At 41.1% G+C, this 23479-nt stretch overlaps 1 protein-coding gene across 2 annotated transcripts in view; it reads left to right on the top strand.

Annotated features, from left to right (window-relative positions):
• Positions 1-23479, top strand: part of SPTBN1 (spectrin beta, non-erythrocytic 1) — a 90650-nt gene that overhangs the window by 63339 nt on the left and 3832 nt on the right. For both annotated transcript variants that reach the window (XM_021392828.1, XM_021392829.1), the window contains exons 18-33: positions 1826-1972; positions 3582-3845; positions 4357-4581; positions 4789-4878; positions 5137-5415; positions 6561-6691; positions 8055-8259; positions 8403-8777; positions 10926-11170; positions 11581-11719; positions 12498-12582; positions 13729-13925; positions 14978-15090; positions 15776-15839; positions 20958-21196; positions 22544-22717. In XM_021392828.1, coding sequence (XP_021248503.1) covers positions 1826-1972; positions 3582-3845; positions 4357-4581; positions 4789-4878; positions 5137-5415; positions 6561-6691; positions 8055-8259; positions 8403-8777; positions 10926-11170; positions 11581-11719; positions 12498-12582; positions 13729-13925; positions 14978-15090; positions 15776-15839; positions 20958-21196; positions 22544-22717 — 2972 coding nt within the window. The remainder of the gene's footprint in view (positions 1-1825; positions 1973-3581; positions 3846-4356; positions 4582-4788; positions 4879-5136; positions 5416-6560; positions 6692-8054; positions 8260-8402; positions 8778-10925; positions 11171-11580; positions 11720-12497; positions 12583-13728; positions 13926-14977; positions 15091-15775; positions 15840-20957; positions 21197-22543; positions 22718-23479) is intronic.

The following is a 23479-nucleotide window of genomic DNA, read 5'->3' as shown; positions in this document are numbered from 1 at the left end:
TAGCAGCTGGCTCATGGTTTCCTGGATAAATGAGCACCCCAAATGTCAGGCGCTGTGTTAGCAAATGATTGTATTATTTTTTTGAATCTAATTCTGCGCTGGAGATGCTGACTTCCAGGGACCATACTGGTTTCAAAAACCAGATTTTAACAGTCACCCCTGAAGTGCTTTGTTTGCTCTTCTTTGTTATCTGAAGGACGTTAATAGCAGTGTGGAAGTCAGAGCTGAGGGTTTTATCCCGGCAGCCACTGGCTGACTGCGTCCCTCCACATCTCAGCTGACCCCATCCGCTGCACAGAGCTCGCTGCCTTTCTTTAGGAAGCACTTCTGAATCCTCAGAAGACTTAATGCAGTGGCTGAGTGAACGCAAACAATGAAAGACGAGCAGTGCAGTTTTCAGGCTTATCGCAGCTGTGTCCTGGCTGGAAAGGCAGGAGCAAAGCCACTTGTTTCGGGCTGCTCAGCACTCCTTCATGCAGCCTGTGATTGGTACGGAGCGTGGCAGCCTGTTACCTGCAGTCTCTGAAGCCTGTGGAGATTTTCGTTACCATGAGTATTTTTCTGTTTAGACTTGAAAGCAGAATCAAATGAGTTTCTTTGATGATTTAGTTTTTGGTTTTGTTTTTTTTTTCAATTGATTTGATTTTTCCCTTTTTGTAGAACTCAACAGTAGCTGCAAAGGACAATTTTAAAACGTCTTGTGAATCTGAATGAATTTGTTGTCCTGTATCCTGAGTACTTGGTGGGGAACTGGCAAGTCCTGCCTGTGCTCTGTTACTCTTTTTGTCAGGATGCTTCCTCGGCAAGACGGCGTGCATCGCAGAACTGCCATTCTAGGAAAAAAGCTTAGATTTGTTTTGACGTTTTCCTCTTTGGCAGGCAACTGTATATATGCAGAAATTAAATCTTTTTGCAAGTTCTGTAAACATTCCAGTGAGTGGTTTTTTTCATCCACACCTAAGAAACGGACAGAGCAGTCAGACTCACTCTAGGAGGAAACTGGATGTTGGCTGCTGTGATCACTTTCACATTCCATTTGCCCTTGGCCAATAAGCTGTTTTTAAAGTATTGATTTTTCTCCAGTGTCGATCTGAGAATTGTTCTCATTTGCCTTTGTATTTGAAGAAAATCAGAACACGGGCAGTTTTGGATTTTATGTAACGACAAAAGGAATGTCTTCAGTGCCGAGAACCTTGCCGGAGGCCGGACAAGTAAACAAATTCAAGTGTTTATTTAACCTACGTGAAGAAAAACTGTAGGGGAGAGCTAAAATGTGACGTGAATTAATGGTCCCAAACCATCTTTATTCTTAAGGCTTTTAATACAAATAGAACTACCATATTTCTTCTCCTTCAGTGTTTCCGTGAAAGATTTAGCGCAGGCTCTGTTTTATTCTGGAGGGTGACTTTGGCAATGCCACTCCATTTGCGTGTACGTCTGCTGTGTCCTCGGGAAACCAGTAAGGCTCCACAGGGCGTGGTGGTGACATTCAGGTCCTCATCTCAAGTAGGAAGCACAATGAATGATGTTGCAAGGGAAGAACAGCATGAAAGTACACGGTGACCACAAAGTAGGAATGTCCCTGCTTCTTTTCCTGTTGAGCTGGCGGAGACCTGTGTGTTTGATTTTGCTCATGATGGAGTTGGTTCCTTTCTGTCTGGGTTTGGGGCTGTTTATATGTCAGAGATGGATGTTAATTGTTAAAGAGGCAGATCCTTGACTGCATCCTGAGTAAAAACAGTCTGTGAATCTCATGCATTTTAATACTTTGCGTTATTTCCTGCTACAAATGTCGTCATGAGCACCCGTGTGTTTTCTTTTTCAGCTCTCACTCTGGATCAATGAGAAGATGCTTACAGCCCAGGATATGTCTTACGATGAGGCAAGGAACCTGCACAGCAAATGGCTGAAGCACCAGGCATTTATGGCAGAACTTGCATCCAACAAAGAATGGCTGGAGAAGATTGAAAAGGTAACTGAAGAATGTCCAAAGCATGCCCCCGTCTATGTCAAGGATGGTTATGCACAAAGAGGAGATCAGTTCCTCTGCAGGACTGGTCCTTGAATCGTGTGTTCAGATCAGTCAGGAGGTCTCGTTACTGTAGGGAACTATCTGTCTCATTTTGTCTCCAGCTAACCCATTTTATTCCTCATCCATCATAAGTGTTTTTATCCAAGACACATTCACAGAACACGCAAAGGCTAAGTGGACAGTTTGATTTTGTCTAATCATTCTTAACTGTTAGGAGTGAGGTAGATGCTATTTTTCATACCCAAAAAGTGAGAAGGGCAAATGTTGTGATTTGAGGTAATAAAGGGCAAGTACTGGCTGGGAAATAACTGAACATAGATAAATGTAGACACCCATACCGCCGTGCTGGTTTTCATTTTTTCAGGAATTTCAGGCAGCCTTTTCACATGCCACCTTAATGTAAGAGGTAAAGTGCAGCCAGTTTTGTAATTAATAGATTCACAGCTCCGTGTCACCCACTTACTATGAAGGTTTTTATATTCTGTCGTGAGCTGTACTTTTTTCCCACCAATTTCTCATGTGCAACTTTGGAAAACTAAGAAGGAAAATTAAACTGTCTTTAGTCCTGACAGTGAGGTTTCTGTTCAGTGTAAGTTAGCTTAATTGCTTATTTCCTTTCCCAATTTGGCACTCTGTATCCCATTAGAGGCTTTTCTCTGATCTGCAAATAGCAATACCCCTTAATGGTGTAATTAGAAGGCTGCTCTTAGCACTGGATGTACTTTTTTAGTAATGCTAGTACATCCTCATTCTTTACCTCTGAAAAATCAGATTGCAGCAAAGTACCAAAGTTTTGTAGTGAATCACAGCTGACAATCACTGTTCGTGTTTTCAGGGTCACTGCTAGTAAGTGTTCTGGGTTCTCAGTAGTGTTCACATCAAAGAATTTTATCCATTGTTAACACCACCCAGCTGCAGAGGTAGAAGTATAATTAGAAAGAAAGAAAACATTTCCAAAGCTAGTAGAATCTCTGCATTGATAAAAATATATTTTACATCCAAGTGTTCTGCTGCTGTGTCCTGCTTTCCAAGGAAGAATGTTCTTCTCTGACACTACCATAAGCACACGGTAATTGCTGTGACCATTGACATATCCCCCGTAAGTTACACAGCTCCGTTTTCGTGACATAAGTTCCCTCTCCCAGCATTACAATGGGTCTGCAGCACTCCCTTGGTGAGGTGCCCCAGGGAAGGCAGGTGGGCAGCTTGCTCAGCTGCAGCTCCCATTGTGTCACACAGGTGTGCAGGGCACCCTGCCCCACTCTGGTCCGAGCAGCATCCCTGGAAGTCCCACAGAGGAACATGAGTAGTGGGGAGGAGAAAGGAGGTGTTGCTTGACCTTCCTATTGCCAGGAAACTCTTTCTTGCAACAGAAGGATGTGGGAGATGTTGTTCTGGAAAGAGTCATTGGATAATTGGAGATAGAAAGTGAGTGGTTGATGTTGCCAGCAGATGAGGAATTCTGAATGCTTGCTAATTGGAATAATTTCAGTAATAGTCTGTGAGTGCTCCTGAAGAGGAACCATTTTGCTTGCTCTTTGCTTTGCAGGAGGGAATGCAGCTCATTGCAGAGAAACCAGAGACTGAAGCTGTAGTGAAAGAAAAGCTAACAGGTCTTCATCAGATGTGGGAAGAGCTCGAATCCACTACTCAGACCAAGGCTCAGCGTCTCTTTGATGCAAACAAGGCGGAGCTTTTTACCCAGAGCTGTGCTGATTTGGATAAGTGGCTGAATGGTTTGGAGAGCCAAATTCAGTCGGACGACTATGGAAAAGACCTCACCAGTGTCAACATCCTACTGAAGAAGCAGCAGGTAAAGAGAGCACAGGTTACAGTGCAGGCATTGAGCATCTACCTGCACTCAGAGGAGAGGATGGGAGATCCTTTCAGTTTAGAAAAAATCTGTAACGTGGCTGCCTGCCTGCTACCCAGATGTGTCCAATGCTGGTTGGTCCCTGGTTTCTTGCAGTAAAGGCAGTAAGGACAGCAGGGAACAATGAAGCTCTCATCTGCAATTAGCCATGCTCTGAAGTTGTTCAGCATAACCTGTGAGCGACTGATAGAAGTGATTTATCTGCACCATGTTGGCCAGATTTGCACAAACAGGCACAACAGGAATACCAGCAGGTGGCTGCAGTTGTGAAAGAGTGAATCCGTGTTTAAACCTTGTACTTTGCAGCAGGAGTACTACAGTGATGATTAATACAATAAATCCTTACTGACCAGCATCTGTTCTTTCTTCTTATGAAACTATTAACATACCCTAGTTGTATAAATTGCTTTTACCCTATTTTTGAAGTCATTTTGCCATGTTTCTGTTTTAGATGCTAGAGAATCAAATGGATGTTCGTAAGAAGGAGATAGAGGAGCTACAAAGCCAGGCACGGGCTCTAAGTCAAGAAGGGAAGAGTACGGATGAAGTAGATGGCAAACGCCTTACTGTAGAAAAGAAATTTTTGGAGTTGTTGGAACCTTTGAATGAAAGAAAAGCAAACCTGCTGGCCTCCAAAGAAATCCACCAGTTCAACCGGGATGTGGAAGATGAAATTGTAAGTACAAAAGAAATCTCGTTCCCCAGGCACTAGGAAAAACTCACATCTTTCACAGAGCTTGGAATAAACTTTTCAGTCATGTCTCTGTTATAGTATAGCATGTTATAGTAATGCTGCTTTTTGCACCTCGTGAACACCCTCTGTTGTTCTAGCTGTATCTGGGGTTGTGTTAAAACAGTTGTGCTTTGTTTCTCTTGCTTTCAGTTGTGGGTTGGAGAGAGGATGCCTATAGCAACATCTACTGATCATGGACACAACCTCCAGACTGTGCAGCTACTGATAAAGAAAAATCAGGTAGGTGCTGTCGGAGCTCCCTACCTGTTACTTCTCCTTAGCACTGACCAGTTGAGTAAAGAAAGGCCTGGGACAAAATTCCGGATGCTTCAGTGGTGGTGTGACTGTGGTGGGGAGTGGCGTATTCCAGGACACTCATGATGGGCAGAGCCCCAGTTTAACCACACGAGCTGAGGGCATGTGTTTCGCCACCCCTCTAGAGGTGAGACCCCTGACCAGCATTTATTTTTTTGTTTGTCTGGTTTTTCTCCCTTATAGACCCTTCAGAAAGAAATCCAAGGACATCAGCCTCGTATTGATGATATTTTTGAGAGGAGTCAAAACATTATCACAGACAGTAGCCCTAATGCTGAAGCAATTCAGCAGAGACTTGCAGACTTGAAGCAGCTGTGGAACCTCCTAATCGAGGAGACAGAGAAACGCCACAAGCGCCTGGAGGAGTCTCACCGGGCACAGCAGTACTACTTCGATGCCGCCGAGGCCGAGGCCTGGATGAGTGAGCAGGAGCTTTACATGATGTCAGAAGAGAAAGCCAAGGTGAGCAGCTCCACGGTGACACTAGTTTGATTTTAATTGCTTAGCTGCAGGGGGGCAGGTGACATAATTTAATATGTCACTGATGTAACGGTAACATAAACAAAGCTATTTCCCTTCTGAAAGCTCAAGTGATCATCTTCTTCTGTCTGTTATGACGTCTCAGGTAGTGTGGATGATAGGCCTTACTGCAGTCTGTGAAGCAGACTCAGACTGTGCATGGTAACTGTAAGGCGAGATTTACCAGTACAGTCCAGTTAGATCAAGATTTCTATCAGTATTGAGTCACTGGGAACAGCACGTTGCACCTGTCCGTGAAGTTGGGCTGGTGGTCAGTCAGTGGATGCCACAGCTGCTGGCCTGCCCTTACTCCTAGCGTAGTGAAATCAAAACAGCATCAGACCATACCAGATTAGTTGAACTCCTGTTTTTCAGGTACATAAATGTGCTGTGTTCATTTATTTGATAAAATAAAACCCAGCTTAGTATCTGTATAACACATTACCTGGGTGTTCATCCTTCTGTTAACAAAGATTTGTACCCCTTTTTATATTCAAGCAATCCAAATGAAAAGGATTATTGCCAAGGTTGATAACAAAAACTATTTTAATGACAAGACTTACTGACAATATTAATTAACACTGAGAGTTGTTTTTATGTTGTTGTTCCTTTTTCAACACATAAAAAGTTTTTATTAGAATGTTTCCAAATGCTTTGGTGGAAAACCCTTTGGCATGAGCTCGTTAGGATTCCTTGTCTTTATCCAGGCTGTAGCTGGAAAGCCTGACCACCGAGGTACCTGAAACTGTTCCATTTTTCTGAGCTCTGCACAATCACCGATGTTGTGTAAACACACAAAGAACTTCATAGAAGAAGAAATTGAATGTGCTAGTTCACAGCTGATGTGGTTTTGTTCTGCATCCCAGAGGAGCTGTTGCAGTTCACTCTTTTTCACTCATTATTTTGCGTTCTGTGTCCACCATTTTCTGTGGACTCAGTTGTTAATTTACAACCATCAGAAGTTTGGAGCAGTTCTTTATAAACCTTTGTGGCTGCTGCTTTTTGCTCGTACAACAAGATGAGCTTGCTATGCAGAGTCTTTCACTGGAGTGGGGAGAATGGGCCATCATCTTCTGTCACCATTACAGGATGAACAGAGTGCAGTATCCATGTTGAAGAAACACCAGATTTTGGAACAGGCTGTAGAAGACTATGCTGAGACTGTGCACCAGCTTTCAAAGACCAGCAGAACTTTGGTGGCAGATAATCATCCTGAAAGGTATTAAATGCTGTTTTTAATGGTATCGTGAGTTTGTTCGGTAGTTCAGTCACTTCACTGGCTAATTCTGATGCACAATGACTACAGTAAAGAGAAAATCACTCAGGAGACTGTACAGCAGAAGCTGAGTTAAGTTTCAGTCAGTTCACATGCATGTTGGACCAACCTGATTTGGCCAGACACTGGATTTTAGGTGAAACAGCATGCTGAGTGCAGTTTGCTGTCCTGAACAAGGCCAGCATGTCCAGCTGTTGACTTCTGGATAGTACTGCACACATTCAATAAATGCCTGTTGTACTCCTTACAGGCTGGTGATGTCAGGTCTGCCAGCTCTGCTGATCTGTGCAGAAGTATAGCAATCCTGAGAGACAAAGATCCGTCTTCACTCTTTCAGCCAGCTTTATATCCAGACCATAGAGTGGCAGCTATTTGTCCTCTGTCTTAAGGCAGTGCTCCCCAAGATCTACTTCTTCTCTTTAATAAGACTTCAGAAGAATCACTCTTGAGTCTTATGTTTTAAACATGGGCATAGTAACATCTTGGTTTTTGTTAATTTCTCCCAACATTCCTAAATGATTTTCCCTGTGGGAGAATTTTAGAAGATGAAGAGCTGTTTTGTTCTAAGAGCTGCAGTTAAGCAAACAGAATTCTCCATTGGTTTTGACTATGAGACTGATTTGATGACGAGGCTGACGTGTTTAACTGCCCTAGCTTTGCAGATAGGAAGATAAAACAATCTTAGCAAAGATGCTCTCTGCCCCTGGTTGGAGGCTGATATTTAACTCGAAAGCACTCTCTTGTGGTCGTCAGAATTTCTAATGAGAGTGGATTTCTTGACTGGGCTGGCTGAATACTGTAATAACAGAATCATTTTTATATGGAGGTGGGAAGGCAGGGCTATGTGTCTCGGGCAAAATAGGTGAAAAGATAAGGCAAGTAGAAACATGAATCACTTTTGGAAATGCTGAGCTTTAGGGAATAAGAAACCCATCAGTGCTTCTGAACTTCGGAGCAGAATTTAAATGAAAATGAAATGTTCCTTGCCTGAGCAGCTCAAATCCTGCTTATCATTATGGGAAAAAACTCTGGGGTAATCTGTGGTGAAACAAATGGAGATCTTGGTTCCTAGCTTTACTCTCTCAAGCCAGTGGGCTTATATGTACGTGGGGCAGAAGGGAGTTCCAGCTAGGGCAGTCAACTATTCCAGCAGAGGATAGATCCAGGGTGTCTGAGCCAAATTTCTGCATGCAGCTGGCACACTTGGGGTTAAACTCTCAAGAGTGATTTTTATCCTCATTTTATTTTTTCTTTTACTTGTTTGTAAAAGACAGTGAGGACTCAGTGTTCTTTGTTTTTTTTTCAGTGAGCGTATCAGCATGCGCCAGTCCAAAGTGGATAAGCTGTATGCAGGCCTGAAGGATCTAGCAGAAGAGAGAAGGGGCAAGCTGGATGAGAGACACAGGCTGTTCCAGCTGAACAGAGAGGTGGACGACCTGGAGCAGTGGATTGCTGAAAGGGAGGTGGTGGCAGGATCCCATGAGCTGGGACAGGATTACGAACACGTAACGGTAAGTTTTTTGGACATGGCTGCAGGTTTACCCTTGTTTTGCGTGCAGCAAACAAGCAGATGGTTAACGTAACCGCTCTGAGTGGTTTGCTCAAATCACTTTGTAATTGCAACCGTGCATGAATCTGTTTGTGTGTGTTTCAGATGCTACAGGAGCGATTCCGAGAATTTGCCCGAGACACCGGAAACATCGGGCAGGAGCGTGTGGACACTGTTAACCACATGGCTGACGAGCTCATCAACTCTGGACATTCAGATGCTGCCACAATTGCAGAATGGAAAGATGGTCTCAATGAGGCCTGGGCTGATCTCCTGGAGCTCATTGACACGAGAACACAAATTCTGGCAGCCTCTTATGAACTGCACAAATTTTACCATGATGCCAAGGAAATCTTAGGACGCATTCAAGACAAACACAAGAAGCTGCCAGAAGAGCTCGGTAGAGACCAAAACACAGTGGAAACACTACAGAGAATGCACACAACGTTTGAGCACGATATCCAAGCGCTCGGCACGCAGGTGTGTACCAAGTAGTAACACTGTCTGTGGATACAGAAAGTTGAGCTGCAGAGTGCTTCCACTGCATTTGGCCCCAGAGGCCGGCAGACAGCACTGGCAGCCGCTTTCCAAGTGTATTCCTACAGGAATTACTTCTTACGCATCATTTTCTGATCTGTTTTTCTACTTCTCTGTCATTGCACTAGGTTAGTTTCCCTAAAACAGAAATCCATGGATTTCTGGACAGATAGTTGCCTCTTGAGCATTATTCCTTCTCCTGTCCTTGTTTGGAGAAGCAGTCATAAAAGTTGAGAGTTTCTGTACTGATCTGAAGTAAAGCAAAACGCTGTGATGTCACCTGCCAGTCATAGCCTGCTGTGTGCATAGGAATAGAGTGTAGATAGAGAGGTGTGAGGATAACACACTTGAGCTCCTCAGAAAGCCTTTTTCTGACTGTCCCAAGCAGCAGCAGCATTAGAAGGACACTGAGTGGCTGGTACAATAGGAAAACAGCTTACATTCAAAGAAAAATTTTCATTTGACTTAAGATATTGTGTCTTTAGGCAATTTCTGAAAGTCATTGAAGAGATATTAAATCTCTCGAGAATTTTTAATGTAGAGAGGCAACATGAAAAACAGTTTCCAGGTTTTTCTGTTCTGAATGTTGTTCTTGGATATTATTCATATAAGTTGTGCTGGAAGCCACCTTAAGTTCGCTTACTCCTTATGCCTTGTTCACCTGGGTGAACATGAGCCACAGCTGGCTGCCCATGGAAGAATCAAGGAAGGATGTGCGAGGGGCAGGAGCAAATATAAAGGGATGTGTGAACTTGCAAAACAAAAAGCAAACCACAACAACAAGGAACAGCACCACCGACAAAAAAAACCAAACCTCCTCTGCTAGGTACTTTTCCATTTTCTTTTTTGAGAGGCAAAGGAAGCCTGTATCCCTACAGAGAGGCTTTCTGACTTGGTTATGAGTCTATGCTTTTGGACATGAATATTGTTTTTTATGGTGCTTCCTAATAGCAGTCTGCAGAGATTCCAAGTGCATAGTCCAAGCTAAGATTTTGAAAAGCAGCCAAACTTGATCTAATTCTTTATCTTATGAAGCCAAGGTATGATAAATAGAAGAAGGCAGCTGTTCATCCAGCACGCTCGAGATTCAAAACCAACAACACAACGTTCAACTGCCAGAATGAGAATTTTGGAAAGGAACCACGTGTTTAAAAATGAGGGAATTAAGACTGACTGCGTTTATCCCAGTAGGACAGAAAAGATAGCTTTTATGGCTGAGCTGCCTGCCAGTTCTCAATTATGTTGCAATATACATAGTTGTTTACACTAGAATAAAGGAGGTGTAGCAACTGTTGGATTTTTCAAGTGTTTTACTTCCAGGAGCTGTAGATTTTATACATAAAATGGGAGAGGTTCACAAAATACCAATCTCAGTCTCTCAAAAGGTAATTAGAATCAAGACCTAAATGAGGGAATATGTAATCACAGTGCAGAGCTATGGTGAATCACTGTGGTAGTGGCATGATATGTGTGCCTCTAGCTAGTAATTTTGCATTCAAACTTTTTAAAAATGAGAAAATGATTAGAAAAGAGCTAATAGAGTTGGAAAAAATGTGTGAAACGGCCAAGAAATAGCATTTGATGTCCCAGAGTGTTTGAAAGGAAAAGAGTTTTCTAATAGTAGAAGGGTCTTTCCATTTCTGGATTTGCTGCTGTTTGAAGTTACTATCTACGTTTTTGAAAAAGCATCTCTTATGTCAGCCAGAGTTGCTGTTTTGATCCGGGAGTTCCCGAGTGGCATTCTGTCACTTGAGTGAGAGGAAGAAAATTTGATGAGGAAATAGTTCCTTTTTGCCCTAGAATTTAACAGTCACTTTATATTGGCACCCAGTTTTACACAAGGTTTAGGCAGTGGCAAGTCTTTGTTATTTTGGGGGCTCCTTGACCCAACAGTCTTCTCCAATAAACGTTCTTGTAGGGGTACACCGACTTAATAATAAAATAAACCCTTCTAGTATTGACAGATCAAATATGTTGGCAAGGACTTCAGAAAGCAATTCAAATTATGAATTAGAAGCTAAAAAACTCCCATATATGTGACTCAAAAGTACCCAAGTGCTGACACATTTATCTCTTGTAAACACACACCAGGTAAGACAGCTCCAGGAGGATGCTGCACGCCTTCAGGCTGCCTATGCTGGAGACAAAGCCGATGACATCCAGAAGAGGGAAAATGAGGTCCTAGAGGCATGGAAGGCGCTGCTGGATGCGTGTGAGGGCCGCAGGGTTAGACTGGTGGACACGGGAGACAAATTCCGTTTCTTCAGCATGGTTCGAGATCTCATGCTTTGGATGGAAGATGTTATCCGGCAGATCGAAGCCCAGGAAAAGCCAAGGTAATGTGGAGCATCTTGTGTGATACCAAATGAAAGATAAGGCTGCAGGTCAGTTGAGGAACGTTTATAGCACTTGGTGTCACTGAGCCAGAAATTCAGAGTGGCTGGCAAAACATGGTGGTGTGCTGGCAGCTTGCTCTTCTGTACTGCTGCCAGCAGAGGCTGGGGATACTGAAGTAATTGCAATGGAAAATCATGTTCAAAGAGATTGTTAGCAGCCTTTCCTCAGGAACAGCAGCATTCTGGTGCCAGTCAGATGTCGGATAAACAAATCCTGTTTTCTGGACTACCGAGATAACCTACAAATTAAATTCTGTACGGTACCATTCTGGGTTAGATGATTTATTTGAAACCATAACTGCTCTTATGTCTGAAATATGTGTTTCTGAACCATGGATTGACTATTTTAGGGATGTTTCATCTGTTGAACTACTAATGAACAATCACCAGGGTATCAAAGCAGAAATTGATGCCCGAAATGACAGCTTTACTACCTGTATCGAGCTCGGCAAATCTCTTCTGGCAAGAAAACACTACGCATCAGAGGAGGTATTGTGCTTACTGAACGTGTAACAGCTGCAGTGCTGCTGGCCTAAAGATTCTGTTTCAGCTAGAGAAACTCTCATTGTCTAATCTGTGGATTAGTAAGCTGCATGTTTATAATGTCATGCATTACTTCAAGGACCACTGCAGTTATCTGCTTATGTGAAATTACTGTGTGATTTAATGCTGTGAATTCATGTTGGGAAGCAGTTAAACCCTTGTTTCTTCCTGCCTTCCTTTGGCCAAAGGAGAGTAGCCACTGGTTGTAAGACACTGCCCACACAGGAAGGTGATATTTTCTGCGTCTGCATTACACATAAGAGCTGCAGAGGAACTGGGAGTTTTTGCTAGCCAGTATTTACCCTGAGAATAATATAGGGCTTACGCTGGCACATCACTGTTAGCACAGGGAGCTTGAGGCTTTCACATGGGCAGCATGCTTTGCATTATTTCCTAGAAAAATGATGGAAGATATACTACATGTTTGCACCATTTGTTTGTCCATTGTGCTCATTTTACCAAATAATTTAGATACTGTAGTTCTTAAGAAATACTGTATGCTTAAGCAAATGTGATATTTTAATGCAAACTTAATATTTATTTCTACTTCAAAAATAGAAGCTGGTATCTTCATACTCAAGTCACTTCCTGATAAACTAGTGCAGTGCTTCCTTTCAGTAAATGCCAGTGTCTTTTGTTTGTGGTAACAGCTTACATGTTGCGGTGGGGTCAATGTGATGCCTGATGCTTATGTAACAGTCCTGCATTCTCCTCTTAAATCCAGATCAAGGAAAAGCTACTGCAGCTGACAGAAAAAAGAAAAGAAATGATTGACAAGTGGGAAGACAGATGGGAGTGGCTGAGACTGAGTAAGGACGTCCTTGGATTTTTCTTGGCAGAGCCATATCTAACTCTCTCTTCTCTGTCTTTCTGAGCATTGAAAAAACCTACAGCTCCTTACCTTCTTTTATTAGCCTTGCTTGAAAGCACCCTTGTTCTGTAGTAACTGTAGAATTCACATCTGTTAATTGTAAAATAACGGAGAACTTGAAACAAAGAAACCTGCACTGAAGATCTTACTGTGTACGAGTGAAGTTAGAGCTAGGTGAAGTAGATCTAGCCTGTTCTGCAGGTGTCATCTTCCAGCTGCGGTTCTACGGAGGATGTGCTAACAAAAAATAGGGGGAAGCAAAGTGTTGTTACCTTACAGATGTAACATACTTGCATTATCTGACAGGCTAGAAGAGTGATGAACAGTTTATTGACAAAAGATGTACTTTAAGCATTGCAGCATTTTCCAAGTTCTTCACCAGAAATAACACAGTTGAGAAACTCTAACAAGGTTTTCTGTAGCTCTTGTAGCAAACAGTTGCCAGCTTGTGCCCTTCCAGCATCTCAAAATACAGAGTGCAGTGTAATCATGTTGTAGAGTTCTGGGCTGCTGTGTGTACTTTCTTCATTCTTCCTAAGCCTCAGCGGGCTTTAAGAAAAACAGCAGCATGAGGAACAGTCCCTAAGCGTTGGTGTTTGTATCATATTCTTCATCAGAATTGTGTGACCTCTTTCACAAAAGCTGCTGAAGTTTTCTTCAGCTGGAAGGAAACCCTGAACTACAGCACCCTAGACAGGCATGAAGTACAGAAATACTGCTTGCTGAAGGGACTTGCAGCCTTCTTCGTGTTTGTTAGGCAGGCCAGTCTAAGGAAGAAACCAGCAGATAACAGAATTTCTGCTGTGATTTTACTTGGTTACAGCAGATTAGAACCAAAAAGAAACACTAAAATTAGAAAGTGAAATGATCTGTAGAAGATATAAACTTCACTTTTGTTCTTCATCAAAGCAAAGCCAACATGACAAATTTCTGTCTTTTAAACCATTAATTTCAGTGTAGTTAAGGAAAACATTTAGCCAAATAGTATTTTGAAGTAAATTCAGCTGCTTTAAAGTAAATTCAGAAGATGCCTGATGCCTTTTTTGGCACTAATGGCACTAATATGTGTACGTTCTTTATTCAGTTTTGGAGGTGCATCAGTTTTCAAGAGACGCAAGTGTGGCTGAGGCCTGGCTGCTGGGACAGGAACCCTACCTATCCAGTCGTGAAATAGGTCAAAGTGTTGACGAAGTGGAAAAATTAATTAAGCGGCATGAAGCATTTGAGAAATCTGCAGCTACTTGGGATGAGAGATTTGCAGCACTGGAAAGACTGACCACGGTGAGTGCTAGCGACCGGTGCTTCCGACCATTCCGCTTCCTGGTGGTGCCAGCTGATCGTTACTGGGAGCTCCCATCACCACCACCCTGATCTCCATTTCTTGACCCTGTGGAGCATCAGCCAAGGCCAGTCACCCAGAGCATGAAGTTTCATATTCCCAACAGTACTAAAACCCTCTCAGGTTCATTGGAGCTCCGCAGCCTGCAGAGAAAGATTAAGTGATAAATGACCTTCCTGGTAACAAGAGCTGTTGTAGGCCCCAGAAGCAAATTCTAGAGTTGAGCAGTTTGCTTCAGCCCTCTGACATAAAGGCTGTACTGACAAAAGGGAAGGGAGATTCTGAGGGAAGAAGACTCAGATCCAAACTCTTGAAAATATTTTTAGCTATTTTCAGGGCAGTGTGGGGAGGAGAGTTCAGCGAAAATGATTGTTGTGTTTTGACCACTCCAGTACAAGGCTATGTTCTCCCCTAGAAGTACATGATAAACAGCAATAACAACAAAAATTTTCAGGAGAGCTGCAATATCAGGAATAATTTTACCTTAGACACTAAAATTGAAGTGGCTTAATTTTTCACATGCACAAAGCATCACAGCTGCAGGCATAGTGAATTCAAGTTTATCAAGATCTTCAAAAATCAAGCTGCTTTTATTTAGATCGTTCATTTCAGGGATTCACATGTGAAACATTTTACTTCTACGTATGTCAAGCAGATGAGTATGTCACTTCAGTATTTTGATAGCTTGGGATGATTTTATGTTTGTTTTGTGTTAATGAAATGAATTAGATAAGAAATCTGGACAAGTGCCAGTGCCAGCACTCCATTTGATGCTGAGGGTCTGGTGCTGTATGACTTTACTGACAAATTCAGTGCAACGAACTTCACATGATTCATACTTTTAAAGACTTGTGCCTTCAAATGTCATTCCAATAAACTTTTATTTCAGGAGTTTCAGAAAAATGCAGAGAATTATCCTTAGCTTCTAGAAATGGACCTGAAAAATGGCAGAGTTGGAGTGCTTTAACATGTACAAAAATGTTTCATTTCTCAGTTGGAACTGCTGGAAGTTCGTCGACAACAAGAGGAAGAGGAGAGGAAGAGAAAGCCACCTACTCCAGAGCCAAGCCCAAAGGTTGCAGAAGATGGAGGCTCCCAGCAGCAATGGTAAGCCCATGCAGGAAGCCGAAGTACGTGCTTCATGCAGTTTCTTGTGTTGGAATTCTCAGGATGAGGATGCATTGTAAAGGGGAAGTCTGGAGGTTGCCTGTTTTTGTGATGTAACCCTTCTTAGAAGACTTCATGGATGTAGTTGGTGGGGCCACGACCTTCCCAGGCATCTGAATTCTAAGATGCAATCTGAATTGCTAAGATGAATGTTCCAATTTTTCATCATGAAGCAGTTACTGCTGTTAATACATACCTGGCCTTCAAGTAAAAATGCAGTTTATATACCCTGTGCGTTATGAATTAATATTTCTGAACAATCTTGTCTTTCTCTTTTAATGAGCATCAGTTGCAGATAGATTTTAAGCCATGTCCATGGAACATTAACATTTATCAAATTACTTATGTGATAGGAGTAGACCTTGTGAGGTAACTGTCACAAAAGCCTGTTTTAGTCAAACTGCTTCGGATTTCTTTTATTCAGTTGGGCATTTCTTCTTTGCTTCTGCCACTGCAAGTGGAAATCTTTTAAAGGCTTTTACAATGTTGTCAACAGATGGCAGTTTTTAAGAACTTGGTTGCATTTCTGAGATATGCCAAATTCAGTATGAAAATCTTGTTCGGGAGAAACAGATGATTGACTTTCAAAAGCTTAATAAAATTTCTTTTTCCTCTTCCTCAACAGGGATGGGACAAAAGGAGAACAGGTTTCCCAAAATGGTTTGCCATCAGACCAGGAATCTCCACGGGTTAGTTACCGCTCCCAAACCTACCAAAACTACAAAAACTTTATTAGCAGACGGACAGCCAATGACCGATCATGGTCTGGACTGTGACATGCAATCATTTGCAGCAAAAGACACCTTTTTTTTCAGTATGGTTTACTGGTACTGGTTTAATCTTTTGGCTTCAGATTTCCCTGCTGCTTTTCTCTTCCTTCCCATCAGTTGACTTCTATTTAATTAGCAGATCCTTGGAGATATATTTGTTTCACGTTAATCCTTGTTTATTTGAATATCCCCACTGACACTCAGTTGCTTTAAGGTGACACATTTATTTCATGTTATTTACTGTGAGTTTTTCATGTTGTTAATAGTATTAAGATTTTCCAGCTAAACCATCTTTTATGAGTAATTGAGATTTAATGAGATTACATCATAATGAAGAAGAGAACTAGAATCTGACAGGTATGACGCATCGAGTTATACTAACAGGTTTCAGCACGGCAACGTTATTAAATCAGCTGCATTAGCAAGTGAGTTATTCTCAAGGCCAAAGACAATACCTGCAAGTGAGCTCAGTAGTGAAGGCTAGGAGGGAGGGGAGTGTTGTAACTACCAACAAACTAAAAGCCTTAAGATTAGCTGTATAACATTCCATGTAGAATGGACTCATTGACTGCAGATAAAAATAAACATGAAATAAAACAATAAAAAATAGTTTCTAGATTTATCTTGGTATTTAGTCCTTATGAAGAGTTGTGATCATGCTGAACAGCTGTTTTGGGGCCCCATTTACTCTCTGTCCTGTCTAATTTATGCAACAGCAGTTTTGTTTACTGACCCTGGAGATACAGTGGTATAACTGAGAGTAGGTTGTGGACCCTTGAGGAGAGGTTGTGATGCTTTTCTTTGAAAGTGAAATAAAGTACATTGGTCTAAGATTCCAGCTCTGTATTTTCTGTAATGTGGGCTGAATTGTCCATTCAGTCCTTTTTGACAGAGGATATTCCAGTGGAGTCAAGATGCATGCCAATAATCTTACAATAGAAATACCTGTAAATATGTGTATATATTTAAAACAACAGATGAGTTGAAAACTGGCTTTACCCCTCCATTACCTTCCTGCAAAGCCTAATTGTTTCACCTAATGCTTAGAACCATGGGAAAAATTCTCTCATGATGTCTCTCATGTTTTTGAACCTCACTCTCTGAGGTCATATTTAATGCAGGAAAGGCTCCTGGCAGGCTAAAATCAATGGATACTAGAGCTCCTACCACTACCACAGAGGAAATATGGGTCCCAGTGTAGGATTCTGGAAGGAAATGCCTTTCAGCATAAGTTTACCTTTCAAATAGTCCATCCCAGTGACTTCTCAATCTGCACACAGACTCCGTTAATGCTGTAGGATATTAAGCAGTTCTGCCTTTTTCTTTCTTTAGATAAAGTCTTCTAGTTTATCTTTAATGCTAATGAGGAAGTAAGATAACTGTTGTACATTCTGATGTTTATCAAATTGAATGTAGTCGTGGCAGGGAACATGAGGTGGCCTGCAAGCACACCCCAGATCATCATCATCTTGTTGGTTGTCATGGTCTTATACACCTCTTTCCTTCTTTTTTTATTTTATTACCATGAAACATAATGCATTTCTGTGTCAATCTTTGCCATCCACACTTCAGTCAAGAAGTTTTTTCACTGAATCTTGTGTGGCAATGCATCTCAGCCATATTATTTCTGACTTGAGGCTCAAAACAGGCTACTGGTCAAAATTTAAACTTCTAGCTGATCAGTGCAGCTAAATTATTCTGTGTTGGCTAAGATCGTAAAGAGAGAGGTGATTGAAAGGACGTGCTTCAGTCATTGTACTTTTACTGTAACTTGTCTTTCCACTTCATGATGCATGTTTTTTTTTTCTTTTGTCAGGATAACAAGATATAGATTCTTAATGCTTTTAAAAATTCCGTATACAATTATGCAGATGATCTGGTGACTGCCTACACCAGAGCTGGTTCTCTGTGCCTTTAGGACTGTGACAGTTCTCAGAGCAGTTTTGCTGTAGCTTCAGACACCACAGTCTGGAAAAACTTCAGATATATTCTGGCTAAAAATTAGTATGTAAAAAGTAATTTATATAGATACACTGATACATAGGAATTATACTTTTATGATTAGGAAAAATAAATTAAGTCATCAGTTAAGGCCCTCATTTTCAGCATTAGGTGTGTAAGATTTTACTGATTCATTATGGCCCATGGTTCTGGCTTAAAATGTTAAAAGGCTACTGATGCCAGAACAATATACAAGCTGTCACCTATTTGCATCTAAAAAGGCAAATATGTCCCTATTATTTAAGCTGTGGTGCAGAGACTTAAGGTGATGAATATAATGTTGCTTTAAGCACTATGAAAATCAAAGGGACGTCTCCAGTCACCGGCTGTCTTGTTGCATGTTATACAGCCCTGAGTCAAGAATACCTCAGGAGTAGTCTCTAGCCACTAAAGCACTTGCAACTAACCTCTCAGTCACAATTAAGAAAACTGTTTTCATGTACATGATAACTGCTTTGTGGTAACAGTACAGTTTGCTATTAATGTTTGTCCTCTGTTGCGTTGTCTCTGCATGCCCAGTGCATGTTTCCATTAAAGTTTGTTTAGCTCCTGTTTTTCTCTATTTTCATTACACGTTCTTTGCAAACCTGTTTATGATTCAGATTTATTTTGCTTGTTTTCTGTTAATTGTAGATAACACATGGAAAGGAAATAAAACCTGAAAGAGCATCAATAAAACTTTTCATAGCCCTTTTACAGTCAGTAGCGTTTTAAGCAGATATTACAGGTCTGATTGTGTAATTAAAGTTGGCATTTATCATTTAAAACCATAGGCTTGCAGATTGCAGCGCTGAATTACTTGTTACTTCCCATAAAAACATTTTAAGTAGCTTTTGCAGTGGCTGCTGTTCTGGAACTTGTCTTTTTTTTTTTAATTTCAGATTAATTGTTATGGTTATCCAAAAATCTCTAATAATTATTTTCACATCTTGTCTGTATCAGTACAGCTAACTGGTAGATCTGGGTAGCTTATCTAAAGTGGTGCTGAGTTACTGTGGTCTATGCAGCATGCAGACTATGAGAGCATCCAGTAATTCTTTATTGCTGTTCACAAGGGCTTTGTATGTCTGAGACAGGGATCCTGTCAGTTTAGAAGAGTATCTTTCAAGCTCAGTAACTGTCTGTTGTAAGGAAAAAAAATTGCAGAGGGCTTTCCTTTTTCTTGAATGTGGAACGTTGGGCATTGGTGATCAGCACTGGCAATGAATAATTAATTGAACATTTGTTGGTGAATCACTGGTTGTGTATTTCACAACTTGTGAAATACAGTTGCAGTAGCAGTGCTGGCAGTGTTTGGATAATCTTTGGTCTCATTTATTTATTTATTCTCCCCACCCCCTGCCCTCCTTTAATGCAAGATTTTTGTTTTGAGATTTGGATATAAATAGCCTGGTTTGATGGATTTGACTTACCCTGATTTTGAAGAAACGGCATCGTTGATTTTTACTCCAGCTGGAGTAAAATGCTAGATAGATCTTCAGTGCAGGGTAGATATTTCTTCTAATAAACTGGGCTGCAAGGCTGTGTTTCTTTAGGGACAGAGTAAAATAGATATGACTGAAGTGGAATGTGAGCTGTGATTCTTTCCCTGTTTCAGTGGTGTAGTGTCTGTACTCGGGAAATTTAGATTGCTTAAAGGCAGTTAACCAACCCTTCCCATATTCATAGCAAGCTGACACTTAGATCTTTCTAGGTCAATATGTGAGGTACAAAGGTGTGAGGTACAACAATGTATACTTGGCAGGTACAAGAAGTTCTAGCAAACAGTGGCAAAATTTCGTATGTTGCATAATTCGGCTGCTTTTGAATTGTCCGGGCTTTGTGCAGAAGTGGGAATGTCTAATTATTGTGCCATTCACAAATACCTGCTTGTCTGCATAAAAACAGTCCAGAATGTTTGTAATCTACTAGAGCATTAGCAGCACTAAGCTTTAGTAACTTGCTAATAATAATAATACACACTGGTTGTGTAACTCCTGAGCTGCTACCAATGGCTCTACGTGTCAAAGTAATGGTACAAGAAAACAAAAAAAAAACTGGGACCAAGCTGCATTTCAAAAGTGTATAGCCATTAGGATTCCAATTTAAATGATTTTTGGATGAATGGCTCCTGAAGACGTCGAAAGCTTGACCAGTCAGAGCTGCTGGAAACATGGCTGCTCTCTAGGCTATCTCGATCACAGTGCGACAGGCAACGCGATCAACAAAGCAAGTGATGGGCAAGGCCTTGGTTCTGTCTTTGTTTGGGGGTAAATAGCTGTGTGATGTTGTGTGACTGTGGTGGTTTTCAGTTCCTTTAACAAAAATCCAATCCTCCTAATAATGAAAGTCTGAAAAAGACTTTGATAAATGACATCTGACCTCATTTCCCTTGTCTTTAAGATCGAATATCTTAACGGGGATGCTGGAGATGAAATGCATGGTGTAATCTCTCTAATTTCTGCATGTTTTGATTTTGTTGTGTCACTAGGGGAATGGGGAAAGTGGGAAAGGAGCTTTTACAGAAACAAATTCTGAAAATTTTTGTAAATGCTCCTGGGCAATTTTGACATATTTTTCTGCTGACTCATGGCTAATACCTTATATAGACTTTTTATGCCCCAGTAATGTCATAAATGTATTTAAGGTGGCTGATGTGTATAACTTCTACTGTTCCTCTTAGGTTCGCAGAAAGTGTGATTGTTACTGTTCCAAACATTTGAGAAAGCAGCAGAATTGAATGCTCTCATTTTAGGAATAACAATATATAAAATATTATGAATTGACTAGCAGAGCAAAGCACAGTAAAATTCACACTGAAGTTTAGCAGCTCTTATTTTCCCGTTTCTCCACCTATAAAATGGGTACTAATCCATTCATACCTTCTAATTTCCTTGGCCTCCTGTGTCTCCATGGAGTGAGAGAAAGATCTCATTGGCCTGTGTCATTCTCCAGGCAAAGCTTATACACAGCCACGTTGTGCAGGGAAACAGATTAACTGCAAAATACTTCAGTGCTGTGAGGCATCTAGCTGAACGCTTTTTCCACTGTCCCTAGGTGGCAGAAACTGCAGAAACAAATGAAATGGTTAATGGAGCTGCAGAACAGAGGACAAGTTCGAAAGAGTCTAGTCCTGTTCCTTCTCCAACGGCAGACCGCAAAGCCAAGGGTGCCATTCAGGCTCAGACTGCTGCTACCCTACCAGCCAAAACACAGGAGATTCCTTCAGCTCAGATGGAGGGCTTCTTACATCGTAAACATGAATGGGAGACACACAGCAAGAAAGCCTCAAGCAGGTAAGACTACTTGATGCTGAATGAAGATCGCTGCTTAATGCAGATAATTGTGTCCACATTCTCTGTGATGTGTGGTTTGAATTTTGGATGATCCTTTGTTGAGCCAGGAGCTGGACTCCGTGATCCTTACGGGTCCCTTCCTGCTCAGGATATTTCATTATTATATAATTCTAAATCTTATCACTGCTGTTATTGTCTTCTCACAGCTCCATATATTTTTTAAGCTAATGCTCCTGTTCTAGGAATTGCATATGCATGGTTGAATAATATATTTGATGAAGTTGCAATCTAATGATACATGGTAGAAAATGCACCACTAGCCATATTTGGAAGGTAGAAAATGGAGGCATAAAGATATCATGACCTTCCCACTTCATGTGATGAATTTGTGGCAGTAGTGGGATTTGATTCCAGATCTCTCGAGTTGTATGTTACTACAAGAAAAGAAAAACATGTAGGTGTCAGAACAGAAATGTCCGTATTATTCTGACATCTTCTTCTGTTTGCACATTAGCACTTTCCACCTACGCTATAATCTGTTCAGAAGAGAAAAACTGGTGAAGACAATTTTGTGTGCCTTAGTTGATTCCATTCCTAAGGACTCAGTTATGCAGTTCTCAAATAAGGAAAATTTCTGAGCTTTCTGTCTGCAGTGGAAAAGCAGGTGCTGGTCCATCATAACCTGAGGAAGCTCTTGAGAGTAGTTATATGACTTGGCTGAAAAGGAAAGTGTTGACTAGCAAGTATTGAGCTACACCAAGAAGTGATCTGCATTGCAGGACTGCCATTTTTCTTCAGCTAGAGTTGCTTCACATCAGAGAACTAATTTGGGGTTGTGACACCTGCTAATACTAACATTTAGGGACCCTTATTTTTAGTAACCATTGATTTTTATAACTGTATTAGAGAATGAGGTAGATGATGTCACTATTCATTTGTAACAGTCAAGGATTTCATAGGCAGTCTGCTCACAAGCTTGCAGCAAAATGAGAACTCCTTCTGCAATAAAGTGTAGTCATCAAAAGGTCTATCAGTTTATCTCCCAAGTATGTAAGCTGCATAGTCTGCCAAACAATCCACCCACTGTTAGGATATGCTAATGTGCTATCACAGAGAGCTCTGGAAACCTCTATTCCATTTGGCTCAAAGTCAGGACTTCTGTCCTCAAGCAGTGCTTGTATGAGAGAATTTTTGTCCGGATTTTACAGGACGTAGTATACTGTGCTTCCATCCTCAGATTGAACTGGTCTCCATTATCTTATAGCAAGCATTGTGTTCAGTATCTCCAATTTTGCAAGCAAGAGCATTAGATTTATAAGTATTTTTGTTGTTTTCTATGTCCTGAAGGTCATGGCATAACGTGTACTGTGTCATAAACAACCAAGAGATGGGCTTCTACAAGGATTCAAAAGCTGCTGCTTCTGGCATTCCCTATCACAATGAGATTCCAGTCAGCTTGAAAGACGCGGTCTGTGAAATAGCGGTCGATTACAAAAAGAAAAAGCATGTGTTCAAGCTAAGGTAAACCTGTTGAAGTTTCTTCACTTGGGTGTAAGCTGTGGTGCATGTGTTCACTCTGCAAATTCATGGGCTGGATCCAGAGATATAAGAGCTGATAATGAATATTAACTGCAGTATCTGCTTTTCTGAACAGGGTCTTCCCAACCCTGAAACGTGGTGGTATGTTTATCAAAGGTAGCAATCAGCACCAAAATAATAATGGTACACATTTATGAGACAAGACTAGAGTGCATACATAGAGTTAAGAGCCTGCATTTAAAAACCCTGAGCTTTCCAGCTGCTGCCTCTGGAACTAATTGAAAAGAGCTGAATGTTCATGGTTCTGCTCTTTTTAAAAATCAAGCCTTTTGTTTAATTTTTTCAGTATGGATTTAGGAGATTACTGAAGGCATCTGTCAGTTACATTTTCAGGTCTTGAACTTGTTGCAGACCATCAGTTTTGAAGTATATGAACTACTTGTTGTTCAAAGGATATAAAAATAAGGCTTTCAGTTCCAGAATTGTGTTTTATTTGATGTATGATTTATTTAATATATAGTTAATATTTTAGTGCCAACAGTTAAAAAATATTGTACTATTACACAACTGCTAGAGGACTCTTTCAAAGGAGACTCGCTTTATGAACTGATGAGATTGCGTAATCTAAGATAGGTTTTTTCCTAAGTCTATACTGATGCAAGAATCCTCTAAATATAATTCATATTTAGGGAAACATGCTGCTAACCTTTTTGAAGACAGGCCTGCAGCTGTGATTCATCCTTC

The sequence above is a fragment of the Numida meleagris genome, chromosome 3 (assembly GCF_002078875.1).
Source record: "Numida meleagris isolate 19003 breed g44 Domestic line chromosome 3, NumMel1.0, whole genome shotgun sequence".
Lineage (NCBI taxonomy): Eukaryota > Metazoa > Chordata > Aves > Galliformes > Numididae > Numida > Numida meleagris.
The sequence above is the reverse complement of the archived record's forward strand: the minus strand, read 5'-3'. Positions and strand labels throughout refer to the sequence as shown.